This window comes from Myotis daubentonii, chromosome 16, assembly GCF_963259705.1.
Source record: "Myotis daubentonii chromosome 16, mMyoDau2.1, whole genome shotgun sequence".
NCBI lineage: Eukaryota > Metazoa > Chordata > Mammalia > Chiroptera > Vespertilionidae > Myotis > Myotis daubentonii.
This window is the reverse complement of record NC_081855.1, coordinates 24,812,833-24,836,325: the sequence shown is the minus strand read 5'-3', so window position 1 is coordinate 24,836,325 and position 23,493 is coordinate 24,812,833. Positions and strand designations below refer to the sequence as shown.

The 23,493-nt window shown below is 52.9% G+C and overlaps 1 protein-coding gene across 15 annotated transcripts in view; it reads right to left on the bottom strand.

Annotated features, from left to right (window-relative positions):
* The window catches only part of MYO18A (myosin XVIIIA), a 96,853-nt gene extending 73,980 nt beyond the window's left edge, over nucleotides 1-22,873 (bottom strand). For all 15 annotated transcript variants that reach the window (XR_009449140.1, XR_009449141.1, XM_059669316.1 and 12 more), the window contains exons 1-2: nucleotides 22,721-22,873; nucleotides 11,127-12,205 (exon numbers count right to left, since the gene is read on the bottom strand). Coding sequence is in view for 13 of the 15 variants with exons in the window: in XM_059669316.1 (XP_059525299.1) it covers nucleotides 11,127-12,125 (999 nt within the window). In the remaining 2 variants the exon portion in view is untranslated. The remainder of the gene's footprint in view (nucleotides 1-11,126; nucleotides 12,206-22,720) is intronic.
* Between the last annotated feature and the right edge of the window lie 620 nt (nucleotides 22,874-23,493).

The window sequence follows — 23,493 nt, the reverse complement described above, 5'->3', positions numbered from 1 at the left end:
TGAAGGCAATCCTACAGCCCAAACCAGCTCTTCTATCCAACTTCATATTTGCCGAGCGTCTGTCTCTACAGCAACAAGAGCTGCCATTTTTGTTGGACTTTGAAGAGAATGGGTGGGGAAGGAGATGGGGGGCTTTCTACACAGGATCCCCTCTTTCAGAGGCACAGAAGAGAGACCGCAAAGAAAGACGCAGGGGCCAGGCAGAGAATCCAGGGCCCGGAGAAAAGCTAGGAGAGTCTGCCTCCCCCCACCCAGAGCCCAGGCCCTCCAGTTTGAGGCCAGCTTTCCTCCGGACAGAGAAGGTGAGGGCTGGCTGGACTGGAAGCTGATTGCAGACATGTTTTGGAAGAGTCTGGGACAAAAGGATAACCCAGACTAAAGTCTGTAGTGTGTGTGTGTGTGTGTGTGTGTGTGTGTGTGTGTGTGTGTGTTTTGTGTGTCCGTTTCCAAGCTGGGTGTCCCTTCACAGGGCCTGGTTCTGCTACCCAAGCTCAGGGCCCTGGGGGAAGCGTGCAGGCTGCATGCATCTATGTGCCTGTGGGGATAGTTCACATCCCACCAGGAAGGGCAGGGTGGTCAGGCTGACACCCTCACCTTCCCCAAGCACAGGCCTCGGTCCTGCCTGCCACCCTCAGCCTCACCTGAACAAGAGACTCCTGTCATTGTCCAGACATCCTGACACCAGAATCATGCCAAGGGGGCTCTGCCAGGCAAGGCCAAGCGCTCAGGGGAATCAGGGTGTTTGCTGGTCACTGGATTGCAGGAAGACAGCCCACAGCGGTCCCCCAGGCTTCTCAGGCGGTGGGCCCATCTCCATGTCTCCGCTGATATTGGTGCATGGCCAAGTGAGTGGGGACCGTATCCTGCGCCCGTGTGTCCTTTAGGTAACCTAGGCTACCGGCAGCAAAGGGTGCAAGGCTGTGCCAGGCCCAGCATGGGCTGGGTGTTCTGTGCCTGAGGTGCCAGACACTCAGGCTCCTACAGCCTGGACAGCTCCGGGGAGAGCGAGGTAGGAGATACCAGCCCACTTGGGAGGAAATCTTTCACTGTCTGAAGCTGTGCTTCTGCAATCAGTTCAACCATCAAACCAGACCGCAGATGAGGGAGGCAGGGGAGGGGAGGGGAGGGGCAGGCTGCAGGCCCCAGCAAGAAGAACCAACACAAGAGATAGTATCAGGCCCTTCCCCTCGATACATCCCTGGAAAGCTCCCCTGGCATCTCCAGACATTTTCCCCTTGTTGTGATGGGGCTGGACATGGAGCTGGGTATCACAGAGTCGTGCCTGTCTCATGTGCCTGACGGGGCTGTCACTGCTTGGCCTCCAGCCCATGCCACTCTGGGCTGAGCTCTCTCTTGCTGCAGATGTCTTCTGCTCTAGAGGAGGCAGAGGCCCCCTGATCACCAGGAGGCATCCTCAGCCTTTCTCCTCCACAGAATCAAGCCCAGTGTGTGTGACATGGAGCAGGTGCTCTTCGAGGCTTCCTGACACCTGCCTTGATTGTGCTAAGACCCCGGGGCCATTCACACTTGGCCTTCCCTAGAGTCGAGTCATGCCCCTTCCTGCTCCAACCCACCCCCAGCCCTCTTTTACCCGGAGCCAGGAGCAGCCTGTTCTGCTGCCAGAGAGAGAAAAGAGCTTGGGAAGTGAGGAAGCTGCCTCCCTGTGGGTACCCTGCCCACCACAGGGCCTGGCAGTGAGAGAAGTTGGGGAGGGAGAGAGGAAGTGAGTCAGCTCCCTGCAAAAATGGGAATGGGAGGGAGGAGCCAGCAAAACTGAGCTCAGGGGACAAAGGGCACAGGAGAAAGGTCACTAGGAAAGGAAACCAGGCTCACCGAGTGGAGGACACATACAGGTGACACATTCAGCAGCGCCACCTCCTACCAAGGCTGGGTGCCTCCATGGGCCAGAGAGCCTGGGCCTGGCAGGCACAGCCCCACCTGAGGGCGGAAACTGAGGCCGCTCCCTTCATGACTCAGGCGTGGCTGGAGGAAGTGAGGCCATGGCCATGATCTCTCCTCACTGAGGTGGAGTCTCTGGTCCCCAAGGCCTCCCATGACCTCTCCGGGAGCCCTACAGCTCCAGAAGCCCAGGTTCCCCCAGACCCGGCCCACTGGGTAGACAGATGTTTGCATCTCCAAAGAGGGAGGGGACTGAGCCGAGGCCTTAGGAGCAAAGGAGCTAGGGCGGCCCTGGCATCCACCATGGCCCTCTCCAGGAGCCTCTGCCCAGCCAGGAGCTGTCCCCGGGCTCCAGCTGCAATCTGTTGCTCTGACTGGGAAAAATCCTGGCCGTGAAAATTCCCAGCCTGTGGCATTCCAGCAGGAAGGCGGCCAGGGAAAGCAGCAGAAGGGAGGAGGAAGCCATGAGCCCTGAGGGCCACATTCCGCCCCCTCCCGAGACCTGCAGCCAGCAAGACAGGCACATTCCTCCAGGGCCCCCTGGGGGATCTTAGGCAACAAACCTAAGGCAACTTACTTAACCTTCACCCCTCTGTAATCCATATTCCCAGGGCTGGACACGGTGTGACCCTGCATGTGCTTCTGACCCAAGCTGTGCCCTCTCCGGGGGCTCCAGTGCAGGGGCAGGAGACAGGCCATCCCCAGGAACCCCCCTCCCAGAGCCCCTTCCCCAGGCTCCTGCTCCTAGACGCCTGAGCCCATCTCTCCTCCATGCCTGTGGGAGCTGCCGAGTGCCAGGGACACAAGAAACAGAGTCATGGTAATGTCTGCAGACAAGTCACAGCCCACTGTGGTCCCCCAGGCTTCTCGGGGGGGGGGGGGGGTGAGCAGTTTCCTTCTGGCCTCTATTGAAGCAGGGCATGGTCATGTACTGCAGACAGGTCACCCAGGCCAGCGGGGAGGGTCCGAGGAACCCAACCTGAGCTACACAAGGAAAACTAGACAGAGGATGGGAAACCAATTCCTGACTAGAGAACCATCTTCTTCAAAAATGAGCCCCTGTTCTCATGACGTGCTCCAGCCCTGGAGAAAGGAGACAACTCCTTAATTGCAATCTCGATGAATGCTATGAAGGAGAAGGACGGGGTGCCACCAGAGCTCAGACTTGACCAGGTCGGGGAGGATCAGGGAAGGCTTCCCTGAGGAAGTGATATTCAAACCGAGCCTATGAGTGTGAGGGCATGAGGGTGGGCAGGGAAGAGCATTACTATGGACAGAAGGACCAGCAGGAGGGCAATGGTAGCAGCAAATGAGAACTCTGCGCTGCACACCCACTACCTGCTAGGCACCCTGCCAGGCCGTGCGCCTTGCCTTTCCCCCACAGTGCACGCTAGGAAACAACAGCGATCCACCCCGTGCAATGGAGGAGGACCCGTTCGTGGTCAGAGGTGACAACGGGGATCCTGCCACCCCAAGGGCTGCGGCGGTAGGTACTAGTATGTCAGTAAGGGCCAAAGAGGTGAGGGGGCAACTCGCCTACCTTCCAGGATCTCACAGGGGAGATGCAGAAGGGGCAAAAGTGCACCCTCCACCACTTCTGGGTGACGCACCCAAATGCTGCCAAGGCAGATGCAGCCACTCTTCCTCAGCCTCTCTTGCCAGGACCTCTCCCAGCTCCCACAAGGTGAAACCCTGCCTGCCTGCCCCTCGGGCTCACGGCCTCTGGTTGATCTTCAGGAGGGCCTGAGAGCAATGGTCACACCTTCTACGCTCACCGTCCACAGAACAAGAGCAAGGGTGCAGTCACTCTGGCTTCCCATCCCTTCTGGAGAAGAGGCCTGTAGGGCAGCAGGAATCAGAAGGGTCAGGCCTGGGCTAGGCTACCAGACACTGCCTTCCTCTGCCCTGTACAGCAGGTCCTCCAATAATGTCATCTCGTGCCGCGTCATTTTATTATAACACTGAAGAGATGCTGTACGCATGTAACTCTTGCTTATGTCAATCAGCCTCTGCTAAAATTGGTTTCATTATCCGTCGTTCTGTCACAGTTCTAAGAACCCACTGATGACATTAAGGGAGGACTTACTAGAGAGCACGCTAGTGAAGAGCAAGGAGCTGATGCCCTGAGTTCAAATTCTGACAAGTCATTTAACAGCCTTGAAACCTTAGGCGATTTACTTGACCTTAACCTCTCTGTAATCCAGTTTCCACACCGAGGAAGTAGAGATTATTATAATACCTAAAGGGCCGTTGGGAAAATTAAATGAGTTAATATGTATAAAACACCTAGAACAGTGCCTGATGTGCAGCGAACGCCAGCCATAATCCTCATCCTTGCTGTTATTTTCCATGCCCTTTCCTCAAGGCCTTTCTGCTCAGCTGAATCTTTATCAGATCAATTAAACAGCACTTAGGCAGCACGTGTGTGCCACACACTCTACTGGATGCCAGACAGAACACTGGACAGACACCCTCCGTTCTGCAGAGTGGCCGGGCTGAGCCGCGATGGGGAAGCAGGCCATGCCCTGATTCCGAGGAACATATGGCGGGAGATCAAGGGAGCCAGAGTGGTGACCTGGGTCTAAGGAAACGGTTTCCCGACCAGACTACAGCCAACAACTGAAAAAAATAATAAGCTTTGCTGACACTGTCCCCTGTATTTAACAGAACAGAAGCTGCTGCCAAACACCACGCAGGATTCTAGGGTTGGCTGGGGTCCGTCTGCCCCCTCCCCCTCCAAACTGCTCAGCAGGAGGCCGGGAGCCATGAAGACTCCACTCCTTCGCAGTGCAGATCTGGCATGGTGGGCGCCCACAGAGCCAGCTGCTGGGTGCCTGGGGCACAGCCGTACCACTGCCCAGGACTGACAACGGAGGCGCCAGGCAGCCTGCCCAGGCAGCAGGGGTGCCCCCTCCCCAGCTGGGTCACCGGTCCCCACCCCCACAGATGCTGCTCTCACCCCAGGCTACAGGGAGGAGAATCCAGCAGCTTAGAGTAGTGGGGTGGCGGGAGCCCTGCTGGCAGGCAGAACGCGTGCTTGTGGTTTCTGGGAAACACTGTAGAGATTTGCAGCATTTTTAAAATACTTGTGTTCCCACCCGCCACAACCCCCCCCTTCACCCCACTCCTCACCCACCCCCCAGTCTGGGTGTTTGCATATCTGGTATTTTCCAGAACCATTTCAATGTAAATAAGAGAGATTAGAAGGGGGCAGAGGGCAGGGAGGCCAAGGGGATCTGGGTGGGCCAGAGGGGTTCTGGCCAGGGCCCAAGGGGCCAGGCAGGCTACCTCAACCAAGGCCCTGCCCCCGCACCAGGGCTCCAAGCTCTGCCTGCAAAAACAACCAATGACCATGGCATGTACCCACACCCAGTTCAATGTGGCCTGGGCACTGGGCCCACCACCCACGGGCCGGGTGGTCAGGGCACATAGGGGCTGCAGTTTGTCCAGCATCTCACTGGGAAGGAGGCAGAATGGTGCCTCTGAGGACAGAGAAGGGAGACCTAGCAGAATAGAAATGACCTAGTCCACCACTCTATCCTGCTGGCCTCATGTAACCCCCAATCCAGGATAGATAACCCCCAAAATGTCCCTAAAAACCTTTCACCCGTCAGTTCTCATGCCCTTGAACCTGCCCATTGGCCCCTCATTTCCAAAAGAACTCCGTTTGAGTCCTGCTTTGAGCCCCCAAACCAGGGCTCTCACATGGGGAGATTGATGCCAGAAGTGCCTGCAGCTTTGGCACAAAATGAAGTAAAAATGCTCTGTTTAAAAAACAAAAACCCCTCCAAGGATCATTTAGAGCAACATGAGGAACAGAAGCATTCTAGAACTCTGAGCCCAGGCAGCACCCAGCACCACCAGAGCCCCTGGGGAGGCCCACTGGCCGGCAGCTGGCCCAGAGGATCTGGAAGCAGCACCATTTCGAGGTTCCTTGGAATCTGCAGTCCCTACTCCTGACAGCACCTGTGGACAAGGCTGCTGAGGCTCAAATACTTTCCACCCAGGGGTCTGGGGCTTCCACTATGGCAAAGGGACCTGCCCTTCTCCCCCAGCCAGGCAACCCTGAGTGGCCTGTCTCCTGCTGGGCCACTGATGTCCATGCCTACAGGCCTGAGAAGCTGGGCTCGAAGAAGCTAGGAAAAGCTAGCGGACACCCAGGGGCCCACCTCACCTTTAAGCTGGTTTTTAAAAAAAAAAACCAAAAACCTACAGTGAAAGAGTTTGGACAAAAGCATCAGGAGTCCCTATTGGAAAGAAAACCTTACCAGGAGCCATGATGGGAGAACACTGGGCTGGATTAATTAAGGAGGCTGCAAAATTACTTTCCCTGGATGTCTTCAGAGACTGGGCAGAGAGAAAGATACTAATCTTCCTAAGCATTTACGACCTGCCAAAGTCTGCCAAAGGGATCTCACCGCATACATACAGACTCTTAAATAAAGACCCATAAAGGAGAGTACACAAGGTGAAAAACAAGGCTCCCTTTCTTCTCCTTCTCAGAGGATGCTGGAGTGGGTTAGTTGGGTGTACGTCCTTCTTTGATTTCGTCTTCTTAAATTCTGAGAGGACAGAATAAGGCCCATGTATAGAGAACAGGGGGTCACATCCTCTCAGAGGCCTCTTCTAATGGCCACTCCCTCCTTCCCACCCCACTGTTTACCTGCACAGACATCTACGATAGCAATGATGGCGCTGAGTTGCCTTTCTTTACTTACGCTTATGCTTCCTCAAGGAAAGAGTCTACTTTATTTACTTAACCCCCCAGTGCCCAGTACAGTGCCTGGTCCTGTTCAAGGGAATGAGTACACTGAGGCTCAGAAAAGTGTGGTGACTTTGGTAAAACTCAAGCAGATCTTTCTGGTTCCAAAGTCCATGTTCTTTCCACTATGACATGCACTCTCCTAGGTTCTCCTGAATGTGCAGGTGGTTCAGATGGATAGGATGACCTCTTAAGGAACCTCACAGCCCTGTGACTGTTGTGGACAAACCCCAAGGTCCAATGGGAGAAGAAACTCTACCACAGATCTCCAGCAAATGCCTGATAGCTCCACAGGGCGCAGGAAACTAGATTTGACTGGGAAGGGGTGGTAGGCCTTCCTTGAAGCACCCCCCTCCCCTCCTACCACAACCTCATAAACTCAGGAAGCAGTGCTTTCTGGGTAGGGCTCCCATGCAGGCCAGCTCCTCTGTCTCTTGGCAGCAGGAGAACAACCTCATTGGCCAGGGTTTAGCCAGGTGGGCTTTTCTGAGCTCAGCAGAACCATCGTACGTTCACAGACAATCCACTTGGCCCCCAGGATGGGCCTACTGAGGATACAAATGGAAGGGACCAGCTCTCCCTACTCCCAGACCTTAGTCCCCACCCGGCCCCTACTCCTTCTCAATGGGCACTGACTCTCCTACCCAGACTCATGGAACTGGAGAGAAGAATTTTGATCCAACTGGGGTTTTAAGATCCTCCCCTTTACCAACACCTTCCTTAATCTCATCAGACTCAGGGAACTCTTTTTGCCTTTAGAAAAGTTAAGAATAATTTTCTCAAAACAGATGCCCCCAAACACTTTCCCTGAAGAATCATGGAAAGAATTTAGCATCCTCCCCCAAACCTGGTAGTCACACTTACCCCTCCTCTCCTCCTTCCCTCACCCCAGTCGGTCACCAAGACTCTAGAGCAGTGATGGCAAATCTATGACACGCGAACTCATTTTTTTGGTTGATTTTTCTTTGTTAAATGGCATTTAAATATATGAAATAAATATCAAAAATATAAGTCTTTGTTTTACTATGGTTGCAAATATCAAAAAATTTCTATATGTGACACGGCACCAGAGTTAAATTAGGGTTTTTTAAAATGCTGACACGCCGAGCTCAAAAGGTTCGCCATCACTGCTCTAGAGCCTACTTCAGTTGCTTAGGTCTGAAACCTCTTTCCATCTCCAATGCCTCTCCCTAAGTTCAGGCCTCCATTCACTCTACTAGGTTTACTATAATAGCTCCCTCACGATTCTCCCCTTGCTACACCCGAAAGGATTCCCCATAAACAGCCAGAGATTTTCTAAAATCTGTGCCTATCACTCCCCGATTAAATGGCTACATTGTCCTTAGGTTAAAGTTTACATTCCCTAGCATGACTCTCAGGGCCTTGTAACCTGGCCCCTGCTTGCTTCTCTTGCTGCTTCTCTCAATAGTGTCCCCCTATGCTGTCCCCAAGCCTTATTCCCCAAGCGTGTCAATCTCTCTCTGATTTGTGTCTAATACAGTCTTTTCCTTCCGTTTGCCTCTCCTATATGTCAGCTCTCTCTCTGATTCATTCTGAAGACTATACTTGAAGTTCCCTTCTGTGCTCCCCAGTACCCCGTACTGGTCTATCGCTGACCTTCTCAAATGGCAATGTCATTTGATGACCTGCTACTTGACCATCTCTCCCACTAGGCTTTGAGTTCCTTGGGGCTGGATGTACGTCCTTCTTTGATTTCATCTTTGAGGCTGGGATTATGTGCTGCACACGGCTGCGTCCCAGGACCTACCACACAGGAAGTGCTCCACAAACGTGTGTTTAGTAGACACGAGTGGAGGAATAGATGGCGGAAGAAGGGCTGCTTCTCTCAGACTGGCTGAGTGATTTCCATCAGGTCCCAAGTCTATCCGACGATGTGGCTCACCCCTCCTCCCAGTGGAGCCTTGTCTGGCAGCTACAGAGACATATGAACAAGGTGTGAGCCAAGCATTCTGGACACACACCATGTGAGAAGGAAACCCAAGGGGCTGTCTCTCCCTGGGGCCTTCTGAGCAGGCCATGGACAGGAGCCATGGGGCCTGGCCCCTATCTGTGGGCCGAAAGAGAACAGATGGCTAGCCAGCTCCTTCAGAGCTCCCTGGGGACAGGCAACGTGTGGACACAGTTGATGGATGGCCTGACGGGCAGGGTGGCCACCAGAGCTGTCCCTGTGGGGCTAGAGTTGTCAGGGTACCCCGCCCGGGAGCATGGAGGAGGTGGGAAGGCTCTTTTCTTGGCATGGAACTAGGATTAGAACTGCTGCCAAGAAAAGGAGCAGGAGTAGGAGTGGGAGGAAGAGGAGATAGAGGATAAGAGCCTCAGTCGAGGCTACAGCACTCCCTCACCAGCTCCGGGGTCTGTCTCAGGAAACCAGAATGCCGGGCTCATTCTGCTCCTCTCCGTGGTGGCCTGAGACCCCACCGCCTACCCAGGTAAGAGGAGACGTGGGGCTTCTTTCAGTCCTATGCTTCTTGTTGTCCGGTCAGTTCTAGGAGACTCATGAGGAAGGGACTTTCTACTGTGTCCCCTGCTCGATCCCCGAGGTGGGGGAAGAAGTCCTCTGGGCACCAGCTGGGCTTGCCCCACGGGCCAGAGCAAGCCAGCATTTCTGAGATACCAGCTGGAAGGTGGGATCCACCGGGGTTTCCAAAGCTAAACCACCCACTTCCCCAGGGATGCGGTAACAGCAGCTAGTTGGGAAGGAGAGCGGCTGGGAAACATGAGATGCCAGGATGATCCTGTGCTATAAAGAGAAGAACTGAACAGCACCTGCGATGCCAAGCCCTGAGCCCCACAGAGGCCTGTGCTGTGGTTCAGCGGGGACCTGGCAACAATCCCCGGGGGACTCATTCTTTAAGAGGAAGAATGTTCTATCTGTTGAAGGCAATGTTAGCCTGGGAGAAAGTAGGCAGACGTGGCAACATGGTGTGGTCTTTGGTGCTGAGATAAAGACTCCCTCTAAGCCGGAGGAAGTTCCCCAAGTTCAGTGTAGCCTGGTGGCTAACACAGAGTAGGTGCTCAATGTATTTCTGGAATTAATGCGTCCAGGTCCTTCCTGGATTCTACGACAGGCTCCCTCCCACTCACTACCCCTTCCTGACTAGCAAAGCTGCCTGACCCCACCAGCCCCCGGGTAAAGGAAGGTCTGGAACCCAACTCCAGTGTTTCCTGCCAGAGTCTGACCCTGCGGCTCCCAGGCCCTCCAGGCCCGACATGCTGCTAGGCTAAGCAGCCATCTGAGCAGCCACTTCCCCTCCCCGGGAGAAAGCTAGGACCGGGACTCTGCCTGTTTCCTTAGCATTTCCTCCCACTTCTGACTTGGACACATCTGGCTGGTCACTTAGGGCTGAAAGGTCCTGGCCAGGCCATGTGCTGGTCAGGCTGCAGGGACCTGGACAGTCCTAAAAGCCACAGCTGGAGAGAGGGGTGACCAGAGGCCAACTTGTCCTTCAGGGGTTGCCTCCAGGCAGAGCATTCCAAACTGGTAAGGAGCCAACCTATCAAGAGACCGCTGGGGTTACAGATCTCCATCTCCCTAGAGACCATCTTTCCAGGAGTTAAATCGGGTAGGTCCTTCGGAAGTAAACAGGTATTTGCTAAACTGATGGATACCTTTAACCTCAATCTCTTCTGGGCCTGTGTCACCCTCTCCCACTTTTGCTTTGTATGGGCAGGGGTCTCAGGGATAATCAGGTCATACTATCTCTGGAGGCTTAATCCCTGTTACTTTTCCAGGTCCATGCACTGCCTTCCTCCAGGAAATATAATAAAACTCTGGGAGCACAAGTGATCTGTATAGATCAGATCATCATTCCACTATGCTTCAAACCCTACAACAGTCTCATTTCAATGGGGTTAACTCGAAACTCCTACCACGATTTATAAGGTCTTTCATGATTTGGCCCCTGCTTATCTCGGCAACCTTACCTGGTATTCAACTCCTCACTCACGCAGGGGCAAGAGGAGGCCTGAGGTCATCTTCCCAGGAGCTACCAAAGCAGCTGTACATCCTAGATGTCCCATGACAGCCCTGATTTGACATAATTTACCTTTTTTTCCTACCTCCAATATCTAAATAACATGGAAATCCTATACTTTAGTCCAGAATATGAGACTGTCTGTCTCTCATATCTGGAACTGGCACATGTTAGCCTCCATGCCTCAATTTTGGGCTCAGGAAATATGGTGCCCAAACCCTAACCCCCGCTTGTATCATGAAGCTTGTATGACCGTGTATAGCCCCCACCTGAGGTGCCTTCTCCCCACCAGCCAGGTGGATGGTCCCTGAAGCCCACGGAGTGGCCCGGCTTTACTGCTCACACACTCACTAGGCTCTCACTACAGCTCTTGAGTACCCTGATCATCCACCTAAGTGCAATCACCATAGACATCAACAACCCAGTCCTTGCTCATCCCTCGCTGCCCAGGTCCCAAGGGAAACACTCACATCGGCCGGCTCCCTGCGTGGTCCCTCGCCACTCCGCAGCCAGCTCCGGCTGAGCTCACTGAGCTCTGGGATGGGTTGCACCTTGAGCCGCACGCTGTCCCCTGACTGCCGGATCATCTCCACAATCTCATCCCTGGACTTGCTCTCCACGTTGTGCCCATTAATCTCCACCAGACGATCACCTGGCACCAGCCCCAGGGCCAGGTCCTTGGTGCCCGCACCAGGCTCAGCAAAGTGAACCACCCTCCGATAGACCTGGCCCTCGGGGCTCCGATCTAGCATGGTTGTGCGCCGCAGGGAGAAGCCAAAGTCTCCAGTGGGCCTTCGTTGCAGCTCCAGCTCCCGGAGGGCAGGGGGTGGCGGGGGCACCACGGGGGGCAAGCGCAGGTCAGCCGGAAACCGTTTCGTCACCAGCTCAGGGACTTGGGACCGGGGCCCTGGTCGAGGGTGGCCTGGGCCAGGATGCTGCACCAGTTGTCCCTCTAGAGTCCTCACCTCCACCTGAGGAGATGGGGCAGCAGAGTGCTCCGAGGGGGTGGAGGTCTCAGAGGCACTCTCGTCCCGGCTCCGCTGGGAGAAGGAGAAGCGCTTGACAATCATCTGGGAGTTCTGCTTGGCCAGGGAGCCGAACTTGGCCGCCCGCTGCAGCACGGAGCCCCGGAAACTGCCTTCCTCACCCTTGAGGTCATCGCTGGAGCTGGCTGTGCTGAGGTGGCCCGAGTCCAGGATGATGCTGCCCCTGTTGCTGTCGGAGTCAATGTCAGTCAGGTGCAGGTCGGAGCCGCTGGCCACCTTGATGGGGATGGGGTTGGAGATCTCCAGGCGCATCTTCGATTCACGCTTGGAGGAGCGGTTCAGGTTGAAGAAGCCGCGTCTCAGGCTCATCTCCTCCAGGCTCCTCAGCTCTGCCGCTGACATCCGCTCCTTCTTCTCCTTTTTCTCCTTCTTCTCCTTCCGCCCTCCATCTTTGTCCTTGTCTTTCTTCATTAGATTAAACATGGTGGGGGTGGTGTTTTGGGGGGGGTACCCCCAGAGGATTATGGGTGCTCAGCACAGGGCCTTTGTGTTCCACCTTGCTGCTGCAGATAGAAACAGAGAGAAAGAGAAAGGTGATTCCAGCAGAGCCTCTTCCCCGTCTCCAGTCCAGACGGGGCCAATTACTGAGCACAGCTACCCCTCACAGCGATCTCTGCCAGGTTCTCTGCCTCACACAATACTGTCTCAGTTAAGCGAAGCCTCATAACACTGCTATGAGGAGGTCTATTGTTACCCCCATTTTACAAATAAGGAAACTTGAGGTTTAGATAAGGTTGTAAAAACCCAGACTCCAAAGTCTCTCATTTCCTGTGATCTCTGATAGACCCAGGCTTGGGTGTGCATGGAGGTGGCATCTGGGCGATCTGACCTCCTGGCCAGAGGACACCATTAAGCCAAGTTGGGACTTGACTGAAGATGCAAACACAAGGAGAAAAGAAAAGAGACTCTGTGCACCATCACCTCCCACAGCCAATGTCCCTTAAGGCAACAGACATCACATGCCCCTGGGCTCTTTGCTAAGCCCGGTATCCCTAGACAGCAGCCTTAGCCACTGCCCGACAGAGGAGGACCTCAAAGAACCAACACTTGCTTAATGACTGCCACTTGTCAGGCATAATGCCAGGCCCTTTACACACACTACCTCGTTTGAACTTCACAGCATCCCTGCAAGAAAAGTATCATTATCTCTACACATGAAAAAATTAAGTAGATGTTAGTTGTCCGGTAGCTAATAGGTGGCACTGTCAGGATTCAATGGCAAACATTGTTTTCTTTCTAGGTCCTGGGCACCCAAATTGGAGCCGGGAGGGAAGTGAGGGGAAGTTCCAGTCTGGACAGAGGACAGGCAGCTGTGTGGTGGGGATGGGGGAGGGCGGGGAGGGGGGTCTACTGGATAAACAGGATCCTGAAAAACTCACATCCTTTTCCCCAGACCAACACCTAAATATAGCCTCGGGAGGAAAGTTGTGGCCGATGAGAGAAGACCTCAGCTCCAGGGCACGTGTGCCTATGGCGCCAACCTACTCCCGCCCCAATGCACACCTGACTGGGACAGGAGTGAGAAAAACCGATGGGGGTGGAGTTGAGAGGGCCTTTCTCATTCTAACCAGCAGGGAACAAGAGGTAGAAGTAGGCCATACCACCTAATTAGAAGCAAAATGTCATTTCTGTTCTCTCTCCATGAAGGCCTTCCCCCTGAACTCTAGACACAATGACCTACTGCAAGGCCCTGGAGAGGCCTTTCCTTTCTGTGTACCCCACCCCCACCACCAAGCAGGCTCCCCATCCTACTGAGAGGGACCTCCAACCCAGATACAAAGCCTAGAAAGCGATCAAGGCCAGGAACTCCCAAGGGCCCAGGTACACCGGCTAATTGCCCAGCACTCTCTCCCAGTGGCTCCTGAGAGATCAATGTGTCCTCTCCAGAGCAGCATTATCCAAAAGAAGTATAATTCAAGTCACATATGTAACGTAAAATTTCCTAGCCGCCGCATTTTAAAAGGTAAAAAGAAACAGGTGAAATCAACCTACCCGATATTCATTGTCATCTTAATATATAATCTAAATAGAAAACATTGAGGTATCTTATATCCTCTTTTCCATGCTAAGTCCTTGAAATCCAATGCATATTTTACGCTTAGAGCACATTGCGATTCAGACCAACCACATTTCAAGTATTCAGCAGACCCAGGTGGCTTGGCTAGAGGATTGGACAGTACAGTTCTAGAGAAATCTTCAGGTGTAGAACACATCCAAAGAGGTGGGGAATCTGGTCTAGTCACTAGCTCCCTGCGAACCTCTCAGGTACCCCTTTTCTCCTCCCACCTCCGTTTCTATCTGGTAAAACAAAGTTCCCTCTGAACTTTTTGGTTCCAAAGGCTCATGCACATTACCTGGGGGTAGGAAGGCAAGGAATCTAGGGCCCAAGAGGCACAAAGCCAGGGGCAACCTTGGCCAGATGGGTCTGGGCTGACTTGGGTTGGGGAAGTGCCTAACAGCAGACATCTCTTTAGGGCAGTGATGGCGAACCTATGACACGCGTGTCAGAGGTGACACGCGAACTCATTTTTTTGGTTGATTTTTCTTTGTTAAATGGCATTTAAATATAGAAAATAAATATCAAAAATATAAATCTTTGTTTTACTATGGTTGCACATATCAAAAAATTTCTATATGTGACACGGCACCAGAGTTAAGTTAGGGTTTTTCAAAATGCTGACACGCCGAGCTCAAAGGTTCGCCATCACTGCTTTAGGGCTGTACTTTGACATGGGGAGTCTCTCTGTCTCCTCCTGAACCACTGATGGGGGTGTGGCATAGACCCACCACATGCCAGGACATAAATAAGATCTTCAGCTGGTTGCTACCCACCTTACCCACCACTACTTGCACTGTCTTAAAGGGCTGGTTTGGAAGAGGGCTCCAGGGGCACCTGTGAGGAAATGAATAAAGAAACCCACCTCGGAGACCTGGAGGGGACAAATGAGTATCTCCGCCTCAACTCAACCACAGAGAACCCAAATGCCTTCACCGCTGTCCCACCAAAACACCTTTCGGTCTCTGATTCTCACTCTTCAATCCTTACACAACCCTGGCTCTTTGCTGGGGGCTAAATATTTGAGCAGTATCAACAGAAAAGAGGCCCCAAATTCTAGAATCTTTGGGCTAGAAAGGTCCCTGGAAAGTAATTTCATGTAAACCCCTGTCTTGGCAAAAGCTTGCCCCTCACTGTCATTGTGACAGGCAGGAAGACGGACAGTCACAGCAGCAGCGCAGGGGACGGTGCTGGCCGGAAATGTTAGGGGATTTGGTATCTAGGCCTGGATCTGTCAACAAGTCACCAGGGGACCTTGAGCCTGTCACTTTGCTCAAGGTTGAACTAGGTGATCTGGGTCCCTTCTAGCTCTAAAATTCCAAATATCTAAGTCTCTTGTGGACACAGGTTAGTTATTAACTTTCTGCTAACGTTACCCCTTCTCGTCCTAACCCGGGGGCCTTTGGAGACTGAGTCCATTTCAGCCCTTCATTCATCCCCCCTGTGTTGCCACTGTTATCTGACAGCTCACAAGGTACCCATTCCCCACTGTCATCCCTACAATTGCCAGGCCTGGCTGAGGTCGGGGTTCTCTCCAGGGCCAAATACCTGAAGCTACCTATAACCTTCCCCTTCTGGGCCAGACCTGTAGTGCAGCTCTACGCTCCTCAGCACCCAATTCACTAGAGACCTGGGCTCTGTCGTCTTTTTGTAGACCCCGGACCTTCCAGCATCTGCTGTCCTCATGTCCAAAGTCTCCAGTAGCAATGATATCACCACCTCCCCATTCTCCATTCCAGGCTGTAGTTTCTACCAGCCCCCCTTCGTCTCTTACTCTCTCCAACCTTATAGTTTTTCTGACTTCCTTCTCTGCCTTTCTCCCCTCCCCCTACTCCAGGCGGCCTTCCTAATTTTAAGTGAAGAAAAAGTATGCATGTAAACTAGAGTATGTATGTAAATTAGGGAATGTACCTAAATCATCGTGATCCTACTATCTTCAAAATCAAAGCAAAGTACCATTGACTCAGTCAATTCAATTGCTTTATCACTTTAAAACAGAAAGCATTTTGAGGGCAAGGACCATTCAAATCAAATACGCATCTATCAGTTCACCAACAGGCGAAACAATTTACACATTCATATAATGGAATACTACTCAGCAATAAGAAAGGAGAAACTAGCCCTAGCCGGTTTGGTTCAGTGGATAGAACATTGGCCAGCGGACCGAAGGGTCCCAGGTTTGATTCCAGTCAAAGGTATATGCCTCTGTTGCAGGCTCCTCCCCGGCCTGGGCCCTGATTGGGGCTCGTGCAGGAGGCAACGAATCAATGTGTTTCTCTCACATCTATATTTCTCTGTTTCCTTCTCTCTTTCACTCTCTAAAAATCAATGGAAAAATATCCTCGGGTGAGGATTTTAAAAAACAATAATAAATAAATATATATTTTTTTTTTTTTTAAAAAAAAAAAAGCAACTACTGATACACACAACAGGGATGAATCTCAAAAACATTATGTCAAGTCACAGTAAAAGAAGGCTTTAACAAAAGAGTACATACTGGTATGGTACTGTTTTTAAAATATACATTTTTATTGGTTTTTAGAGAGAGGAAGGGAGAGGGAGAAACATCAATGTGAATCGAGCATCGATGTGTCCTGACTAGAAATCAAACCAGCGAACTGGCAACTTTTCGGTGCAGGGGACGATGTCCAACCAACTGAGCTACACTGGCCAGGGCTGGTATAGTACTATTTATATGATGTTCTAGTATAAGCAAAACCAACCTAAGCTGGAAAAAAACTCAGAACAGTGATACCTTTGGGAGGTGGGAGTATGGATGGCGGTGGGGATTGCCTGAGAGGGGGCATGAGGAGACTTTCCAGGGTGATGCTCATGTTACATATCTTGATAGGGGGTTGGATCGACAGGTGTATATATTCATCAATAGTCATCAAATTGTGCACATAGATTTGTGTATTTCATTGTGTGAAATATTCAATCAAAAGAAAAAAGAATTGTAAGTAAGCATTGAACTCTAGTTAATGATATGTATACTAAAGTATTTGGTGCAAAGTATGATGTCTACAATTTACTTTGAGCTGCATAAAATATGTAAGATAGCTTGATGAATAGATCAAGGGATAAATATGTGATAAAGCAAGGATAGTGCTAATTGTAAAATCTAGGATATGGGGGTTGTTCACTATAAAATTCTTTAACTTTTCTAAATGCTTACAGAGCTTTATAATAAAATATTGGGGAAATATGTATGTATCAAGCACCTATTAAATGCAAGGGATAGAAGATAAATAAAACTAATGAAAGAGCTTAGATTTCAGATGTCAGGTAACAAACCTAGGAACAAATTCAAGTTAATAGCTACACAATCTTGGACAAGTTACGTAAGGCCTCTGTGCCTCCATTTTTCCTTTTGTAAAATGGAGATAATAATAGTACCTACCACATAAGGCATGGGAATTAAATGAGATATGTATAGAAGCCCTTCATATAATGCCTAGCTCAGAGTAAGCCCTCAAGAACGGTAACTAATAGAAGCAGGACATATTCTCACCATCTACATGGGACTGAACTCCACTTAATGATGTGTATACTACCATTAGAGTAGAGGGGGGACTTGGTAGAGAGGAGAGGAAAGTACACAGATAACTATCAGCACGAGTGTGACTAAAATAAGTCTAGGCATAGAGTCTCACTGCTGGATAGGACCTTTATATATAGAAAGTAAAGCCCAAGAAGTGAAGGCAATCCAGTGAGCACATGGCCAATCTGGACCACGCTGGCTCAAGTCCAGAGGTCCCATATAGTTACTGCCAGGGATAAGCACAGGCAACTCAGAGAGGCAGAAATACGAATGGCCAACAAGCATCAGTAATATTCAGACATGTGAAATAAAAGAGGTGTATCATCGTTCACTTAGCAGTTTAGTAAAAAACTACCGAGATTAATAATATCAATAAATTAGAGGATGGGAAGCAGGGCATTTCATACATACTGGTAGGAGTATAAATTGGTATAAGGAGGGTAAGTTGGTACCTATGAAAATATTTAAATGTACATAGTCTTTGACTGGGCAATTCCTCTTATAAGTCAGCTATAGCTATATTCACACAATAAACATGGCTAACTTTTGCAGCATTGTTTATCATAGCAAAATGCTGTCACTATAAATGACCATCACTGGAGGAATAGCTAAATTATAGAACTGGGCAGTTATTAAAAAGAATGAGGTCGATTTGTATATGCTGACCTAGAAAGATTTTATAGTATATTATTAAGTGAAAAAAGCCAAGTTGCCAGATAGTATATAATTTTTACGAATTTTTTAAAAAATTATGTATATGTGTGCATATATATAAATTTTCATTATGTATAATATTTGCATATTCATAGAAAAACGTATGCTCTGTGGAAGAGACAGGGATTTCAGAAGAGTCAAAACAGACTTGTGTGTTATCTGTATTGTTTTAATTTTTTACAATAAGAAAATTTAGCTGGTAGGTGTGTGTGTATTTAAATCTAAGACTTTAGATAGTGGGAGTTTATATAATTTTTCTTCTACCTTTGTGCATGTTATTTCCTACATAAAAAAATATTTTTAAGTGTTTTTATAGAATTATATTTGTATAACATATAAGATCTTAACCTATAAATACATATAATATATAAAATACATATAACAAGCTTTTGAAATAGTCTGGAAAGATCCATGACAATAATTCATCAGTGGTTTTCTCTGTGGAGTAGTGGCAAAGAGGGATAACACTGTCTCTCTATGGAGCACACTTCCTGCATTAAACCTTTTTTCAGCATGTTACTTTCGTGACTGTAAAGATTTTTTGAAAAAACGAAAAAGAAAAAAGAAAGGTTTGACAAAGCAGTAAGCAATGAACTTAGCATGAAAGCTGTAAACAAGATTTGCAACGGGAACTTTAAGAATTGCCCTCTCACGCCTTGAAAAAATGTCAGGGACTTGGGGGACTTGGCTAAAATAGATGGCCCTGTTGTCTTGTGGCTTTAAGAGGGGACAGATTTAAATGGGTCACCCTGCCGCTGGCAAAGTAGAAACCCCAGGAAATGGAAACTATAGCGTTAGAATCGCAAGCCGAGGGCCCCCAGGCTTGGCTGCTGTGGGTGGGTACTTAAAAGGGTCAGCCCCTCCTTCCCCACCCCAGACCACACTCATAAATAAATACAAAGGAAATGCTTTCCCAAGAGAGCCGGCCTCTTTCGCTTGGCCTCTGACCTCCCTGAGTGGCCATTTCCTACAGCCGCGAGGCCTGCATCTGAGCGCGGGCCCACCGAGGGCTGAGGACTGCGAAGGGGGCCGGTGGGGAGGTGGGGGGGCTCCCAGGGCACCTGGCCGGCCGGCGGCGGGCCCAGCCCCAGGGCGGCGCCGGATGACGCCTGTGCCTGCGGCCGCGCCGAGCTGCTCCCGGCGGTGGTGCTGAGCTCCGCAGAGCCCGTGACTCACCGCCAGGTCACATGGAGCTCCCTGGCTCCAGGTGTGCTCCCTCATCCGCCTGCACGCTTCTCACATGACATCAGCTGGCCGTCCGGCCCGCCCGCCCGCCTGCCGGCTCCCCACTCCCTTCCCGGCCCGCCGCCGCTCCGGGCACCAGCAGCCCCCAAGCACTTCCAGGCAGCAGGGCCCGGGAGCCGGAGAGGTGCCCGCAGCCCGGCCAGGTCCAGGTCCGGGGCTGCTCTTGCAGGTGAACCTCCTCTGCTCCATGGGGAGCCTGCCGCAGCCTGCTGGGCGCTGAACTCAGTAAACACCACCATCCCCACCCACCTTCTGTGTGACCTTGAGCAAGTCCCGTCCCCTCTCCGGGCCTCAGCTATTTCAACTATGGGCCTGAGAGTTCAGACTTGGCCCATTGCTGGAGAGGTATGCAGCTCAACCACAAACTGCAGGTTCTAATCCTGGCCTGCCTCCGCCTGGCTGTGTGACCTTGAGCCCTTCATCCAATATCTTGGAATATCAGAGGATAATGAAAAAACAACCCCTTGAAAGTGACGATAAAAGTACTTGGCAGAGAGAGAGGGCCCTGGGCCCTGTAAAATCGTCAGTCCACAGCTTAAACTGCTGCCTGACTCCCAGCTATTTGAAATGTCAAAGGAATGTGGATAATTTATTAGCCAAACAATTCCTATCTCCAGAGAAAGGGCAGGAAAGCAAGAGGAGAGGGGCTTTCCAGGGTTGCTCCCCACCCTCCCAATCCAGCTCCTACCACTGCACCACCCCACCCTCTGATTCAGTCCACCTCAGAAAATGGTGATGGGGGTAAAAAAAAGAAAGAAAAGAAAATGGTGATGAGGGGTGCGGTGCAGTGAGCAGATCTTAAAGCACCGGGAGCCTGACCCAAAGCAGGACTTCAAAGTTCCATGAAGCCCCCACCCAAGTCCGGCGGGAACCTGTCAATCGCAGTACAAAGCGGACTGGGCCTCTGATCCCCTCACACCTTTCAACTACCTCAGCATTACCCCCCAAACCCAGGAGAGGCCTGGGACAAGGACGGGCCCACGGCCACCAACAGCGCCCTGCTCACATGGATGCTCTGGTTCCAGCCTGTGGTGTCCACGTCAGGTGAGGGAGGTCTGGCTGAGGACAGACCTTGGGTTTGAAGGAGCAAGAACAGCACTGCTGCCCTGGAGACCTGTGACACACCAAGTAGGGATCAAGCCTTCCTTAGTTCCAACAACTCCCTGCTCCACCCAGGAGGGTGGATTCTCCCTTTCAGACCAGCTCCAGCTCTGCCCCACCCTGTCTGCCTTCAGGTACCTGCCTCTGGGGAGTGTGTGTGTTGGGGGGGGGGGGGAACCTCAGAGTTTTCAGGCCCAACTTCTGAAGAGACATGCACCCCTCAATGAGCAGTTTCAAGCTGGGCCATTGAAGGGAGCTCCAGGCTGCCAGGCAGTGCGGCTGAGGGACCAGGCAGGAGTCAGGAAAGGCGCTATCAGAGTGAGGGCAGCTGAGGAGAGCCGGCGCATGGGAGGAAGCCCTCAGGCACACACCCTGGCACCTGAGCCAGACTGGGAAAGAGTAAACAAACCAGATGATCAGAGCTGCCAGGCACCAGGTCATCAACTGTTCAAAGTTCAAAGCTCCCAAAGGAAGTGACCACCAGCATGCTATCCCTCCCACACCCACGTGCAACCCTTCTCAGTCCCCTAAGCCCCCAACACAATAGCTTCCCCTACTGTCTTCCTGGAATTGAGGCCCCAACTCCAATGTCCCCAGCCCCAAATGGCCACGCACACCTCCACCCAGGGCTATATATAACCAGTCATGTCCAGCAAACAGGAGGATGTTTCCTGGAAAGACCTCATCAGAGGGGAAGCTGAGGAGGTGGCAGGCCATTGACAAAGAGCCAGTGAGGCCGGCAGGAAGCCAGGGACCTCAGGAGAGCAACTTTCAGTATCCCCGTATAGAAAGGAGCCCCTGAACCAAAAGGGAGGAGAACAGTTAGGCAAGGACGGGCCCGTTGCCATGACAACAGGATACCTAGTTGCTCCCTCCCCGCCCCCCCCCCCAAAGAAAAAGGGCTCCAGACCCCATCAGTACACAGAAAGGGAGCTTGACCCTCTCCAGTCAATGTGTTGCTAAGCTAAGGTGATCTTACTCTTAACTGCCTGGATGTGTTTCCTCCCTTCCAGCCTGGCCCAATGCATACACTCTTCGAACTCAGGGGGACTGACAAGGCCTCCTCAGCCACAGACAGGCCAGGCACTCAGAAGATAAAACGAAACCTCGAAAACCAGCCCAAGTCATTATGGGCAAGGTGAATGGGGGTGAGAATCCAACTCCAGACGCTTGGGGGACCCTCTGAGGGCAGGAAGGCCCCGGGCAGGAGAGAGAGCTCCTCCCAGGAAGCATCATTCCAAGTCTCCCTACACAAACACAAACCATGAGGCCACTGTCAAACTCATGCGAAGCCAGGCAGAAGGAGCACCGCTAAAACCTGATGCTCCCCACCCCACCCCCAGCTCATTCCGGCTGCAGCCTTTGCAACTAATCAGCAGGGCACATGTGCCTTGCCACAGGGTGACACCCCCAAACCCCACCCCCACAACAAAGCCCCAATGTGTGGTGTGTCCCTGCAGGCCTTATCTCAGCCGGGAACATGACCCACTCCTCACCCGGCTTGGTCCCCAGCAGCAACCCCCAGCGGGGGTGGGGGACAGCTAACCTTACCACCTCCCCTACCCATTGTTGAAACAACTGGCGTGACAGGTTAGCAGGGCGGGGCGTCGGGGCAGGCTCTCCCGGAGGCCTGGGGCAGGTTGTCCGACCTACCCACACACCCCACCCCTTTGCAGGAAAAGGTGAGGTGAGCAGCCAGTCACCGGGGACAGCCTGCACGCCCTAATCTCCAAAGCTTCCCATGCACCCAGCCGCCCCCATCTTCGGTCCCAAGGGGAGGGGGCCTGGGGAAGCGGGGTCTCCATTGTTTAGCCAGCTGTCTGGCAGCTGCTCCTTCGAGAGCAGCCCGCTGTCGGCCTGGCAGTGAAAGGGTGAAGGCCGCTGGGAGGGATAAAGGGCTCGGCGGAGGTGCTCGCCTTCCCGGCCGCCTTCCAGAGCCTCGGTGGGTCGGTCCGTCTGGGGGGCCGGGGCCTGGCTCCGAGAAGCCCCTATCCCCGAGGCTGCAGCCTCCACCCCGCAGCTTAGGGCCACAGGGGCTCCCCCGAGCCCCAAATCCCCCCAAACTGAAAGCCACCCTGCCCTGCTTCCCCGCCCCCGGCTCTCCCCACCCCCCAGCAGGCAAGGGGGGCCGGAGTTCGCCCTCCCCGCCCCTCCCGATCGCCCCCACTCTCGGGCGCCAAGCTCCGCCGGCGCCGCTGGGACCAGAGACGGAGCCGGGAGTCCGGGCCGCTGCTTTCAGGGGACACGGGGGGAGCGGGAGCCGGCGGGCCCCGCCGCCCGCCCGCCCGCCTTCCCGGCCCGAGCCCGCCTCGCCGCCCCGCCGGGCCCTGCAGGCGGCTGCCCGCGCCGCCCCGCACTCACCGACCGCCGGAGCCGGCCCGGCAGGCAGCACAAGCGGAGACGCGGCATCCAGCGGCCCCGGCCGGGTCCGGGCTGGAGCGCAGCTCGGCGCAAGCCAGCGCCGCCCCCCGCGGCCGCGCGAGCGGAGCCGAAAGGGAGCTCCCTGCTGGCGACTCCGGGGATAAATGCCCGGCCTTCCGGGCAGCGCCTGGGCGCGCCTCCAGAGCGGGCCCTGCGAGCACCCTCCCCGCCCCGGGGACCCCTGTTCGTGTCTGAGAGGCCTTGCCTGAGGTCCTGCCTCCACCGGGCACTAGAGGCTGCTGGGCATCCCCAGGGCAGGCACAAGGTCATGCTGAATGTGTAGAACAGGTTCGGTCCAAGGCGGGTACGGGGCTCTGCTGTGTCCGAGAGGGTGCTGCCCAGGATAATGCTGTACAGAGGAAGCAGCAGAGTCTTGCTGGCCACATCTTCCCAGGGTGGCCCTGCAGAGGCAGACATAGGGCGCTGCTCCATGGTGCCAGGTGGCTCCGTCCAAAGCAGACACCGCCTGTCATGTCCAAGGTGGGACTGGAGGAATGTACTCCCAAGGTGGACACAGGTGTCTGGTGGCTTGATCTGAAAGCGCCCTGCCTCAGAGGGAGCTGCCTGGGAGTGTGCCAAGGCCCAGGGGACACAGCCATAAGCGGCACTCACTCCTTACCGCCGACAATGCCAAGATTAACCCCTTTCAGAGGCTCTTTGAATGAGGCCTGCCCCTGAGCCTCCCATGTTCTGTAAACCTCAAGAGAGCTGAT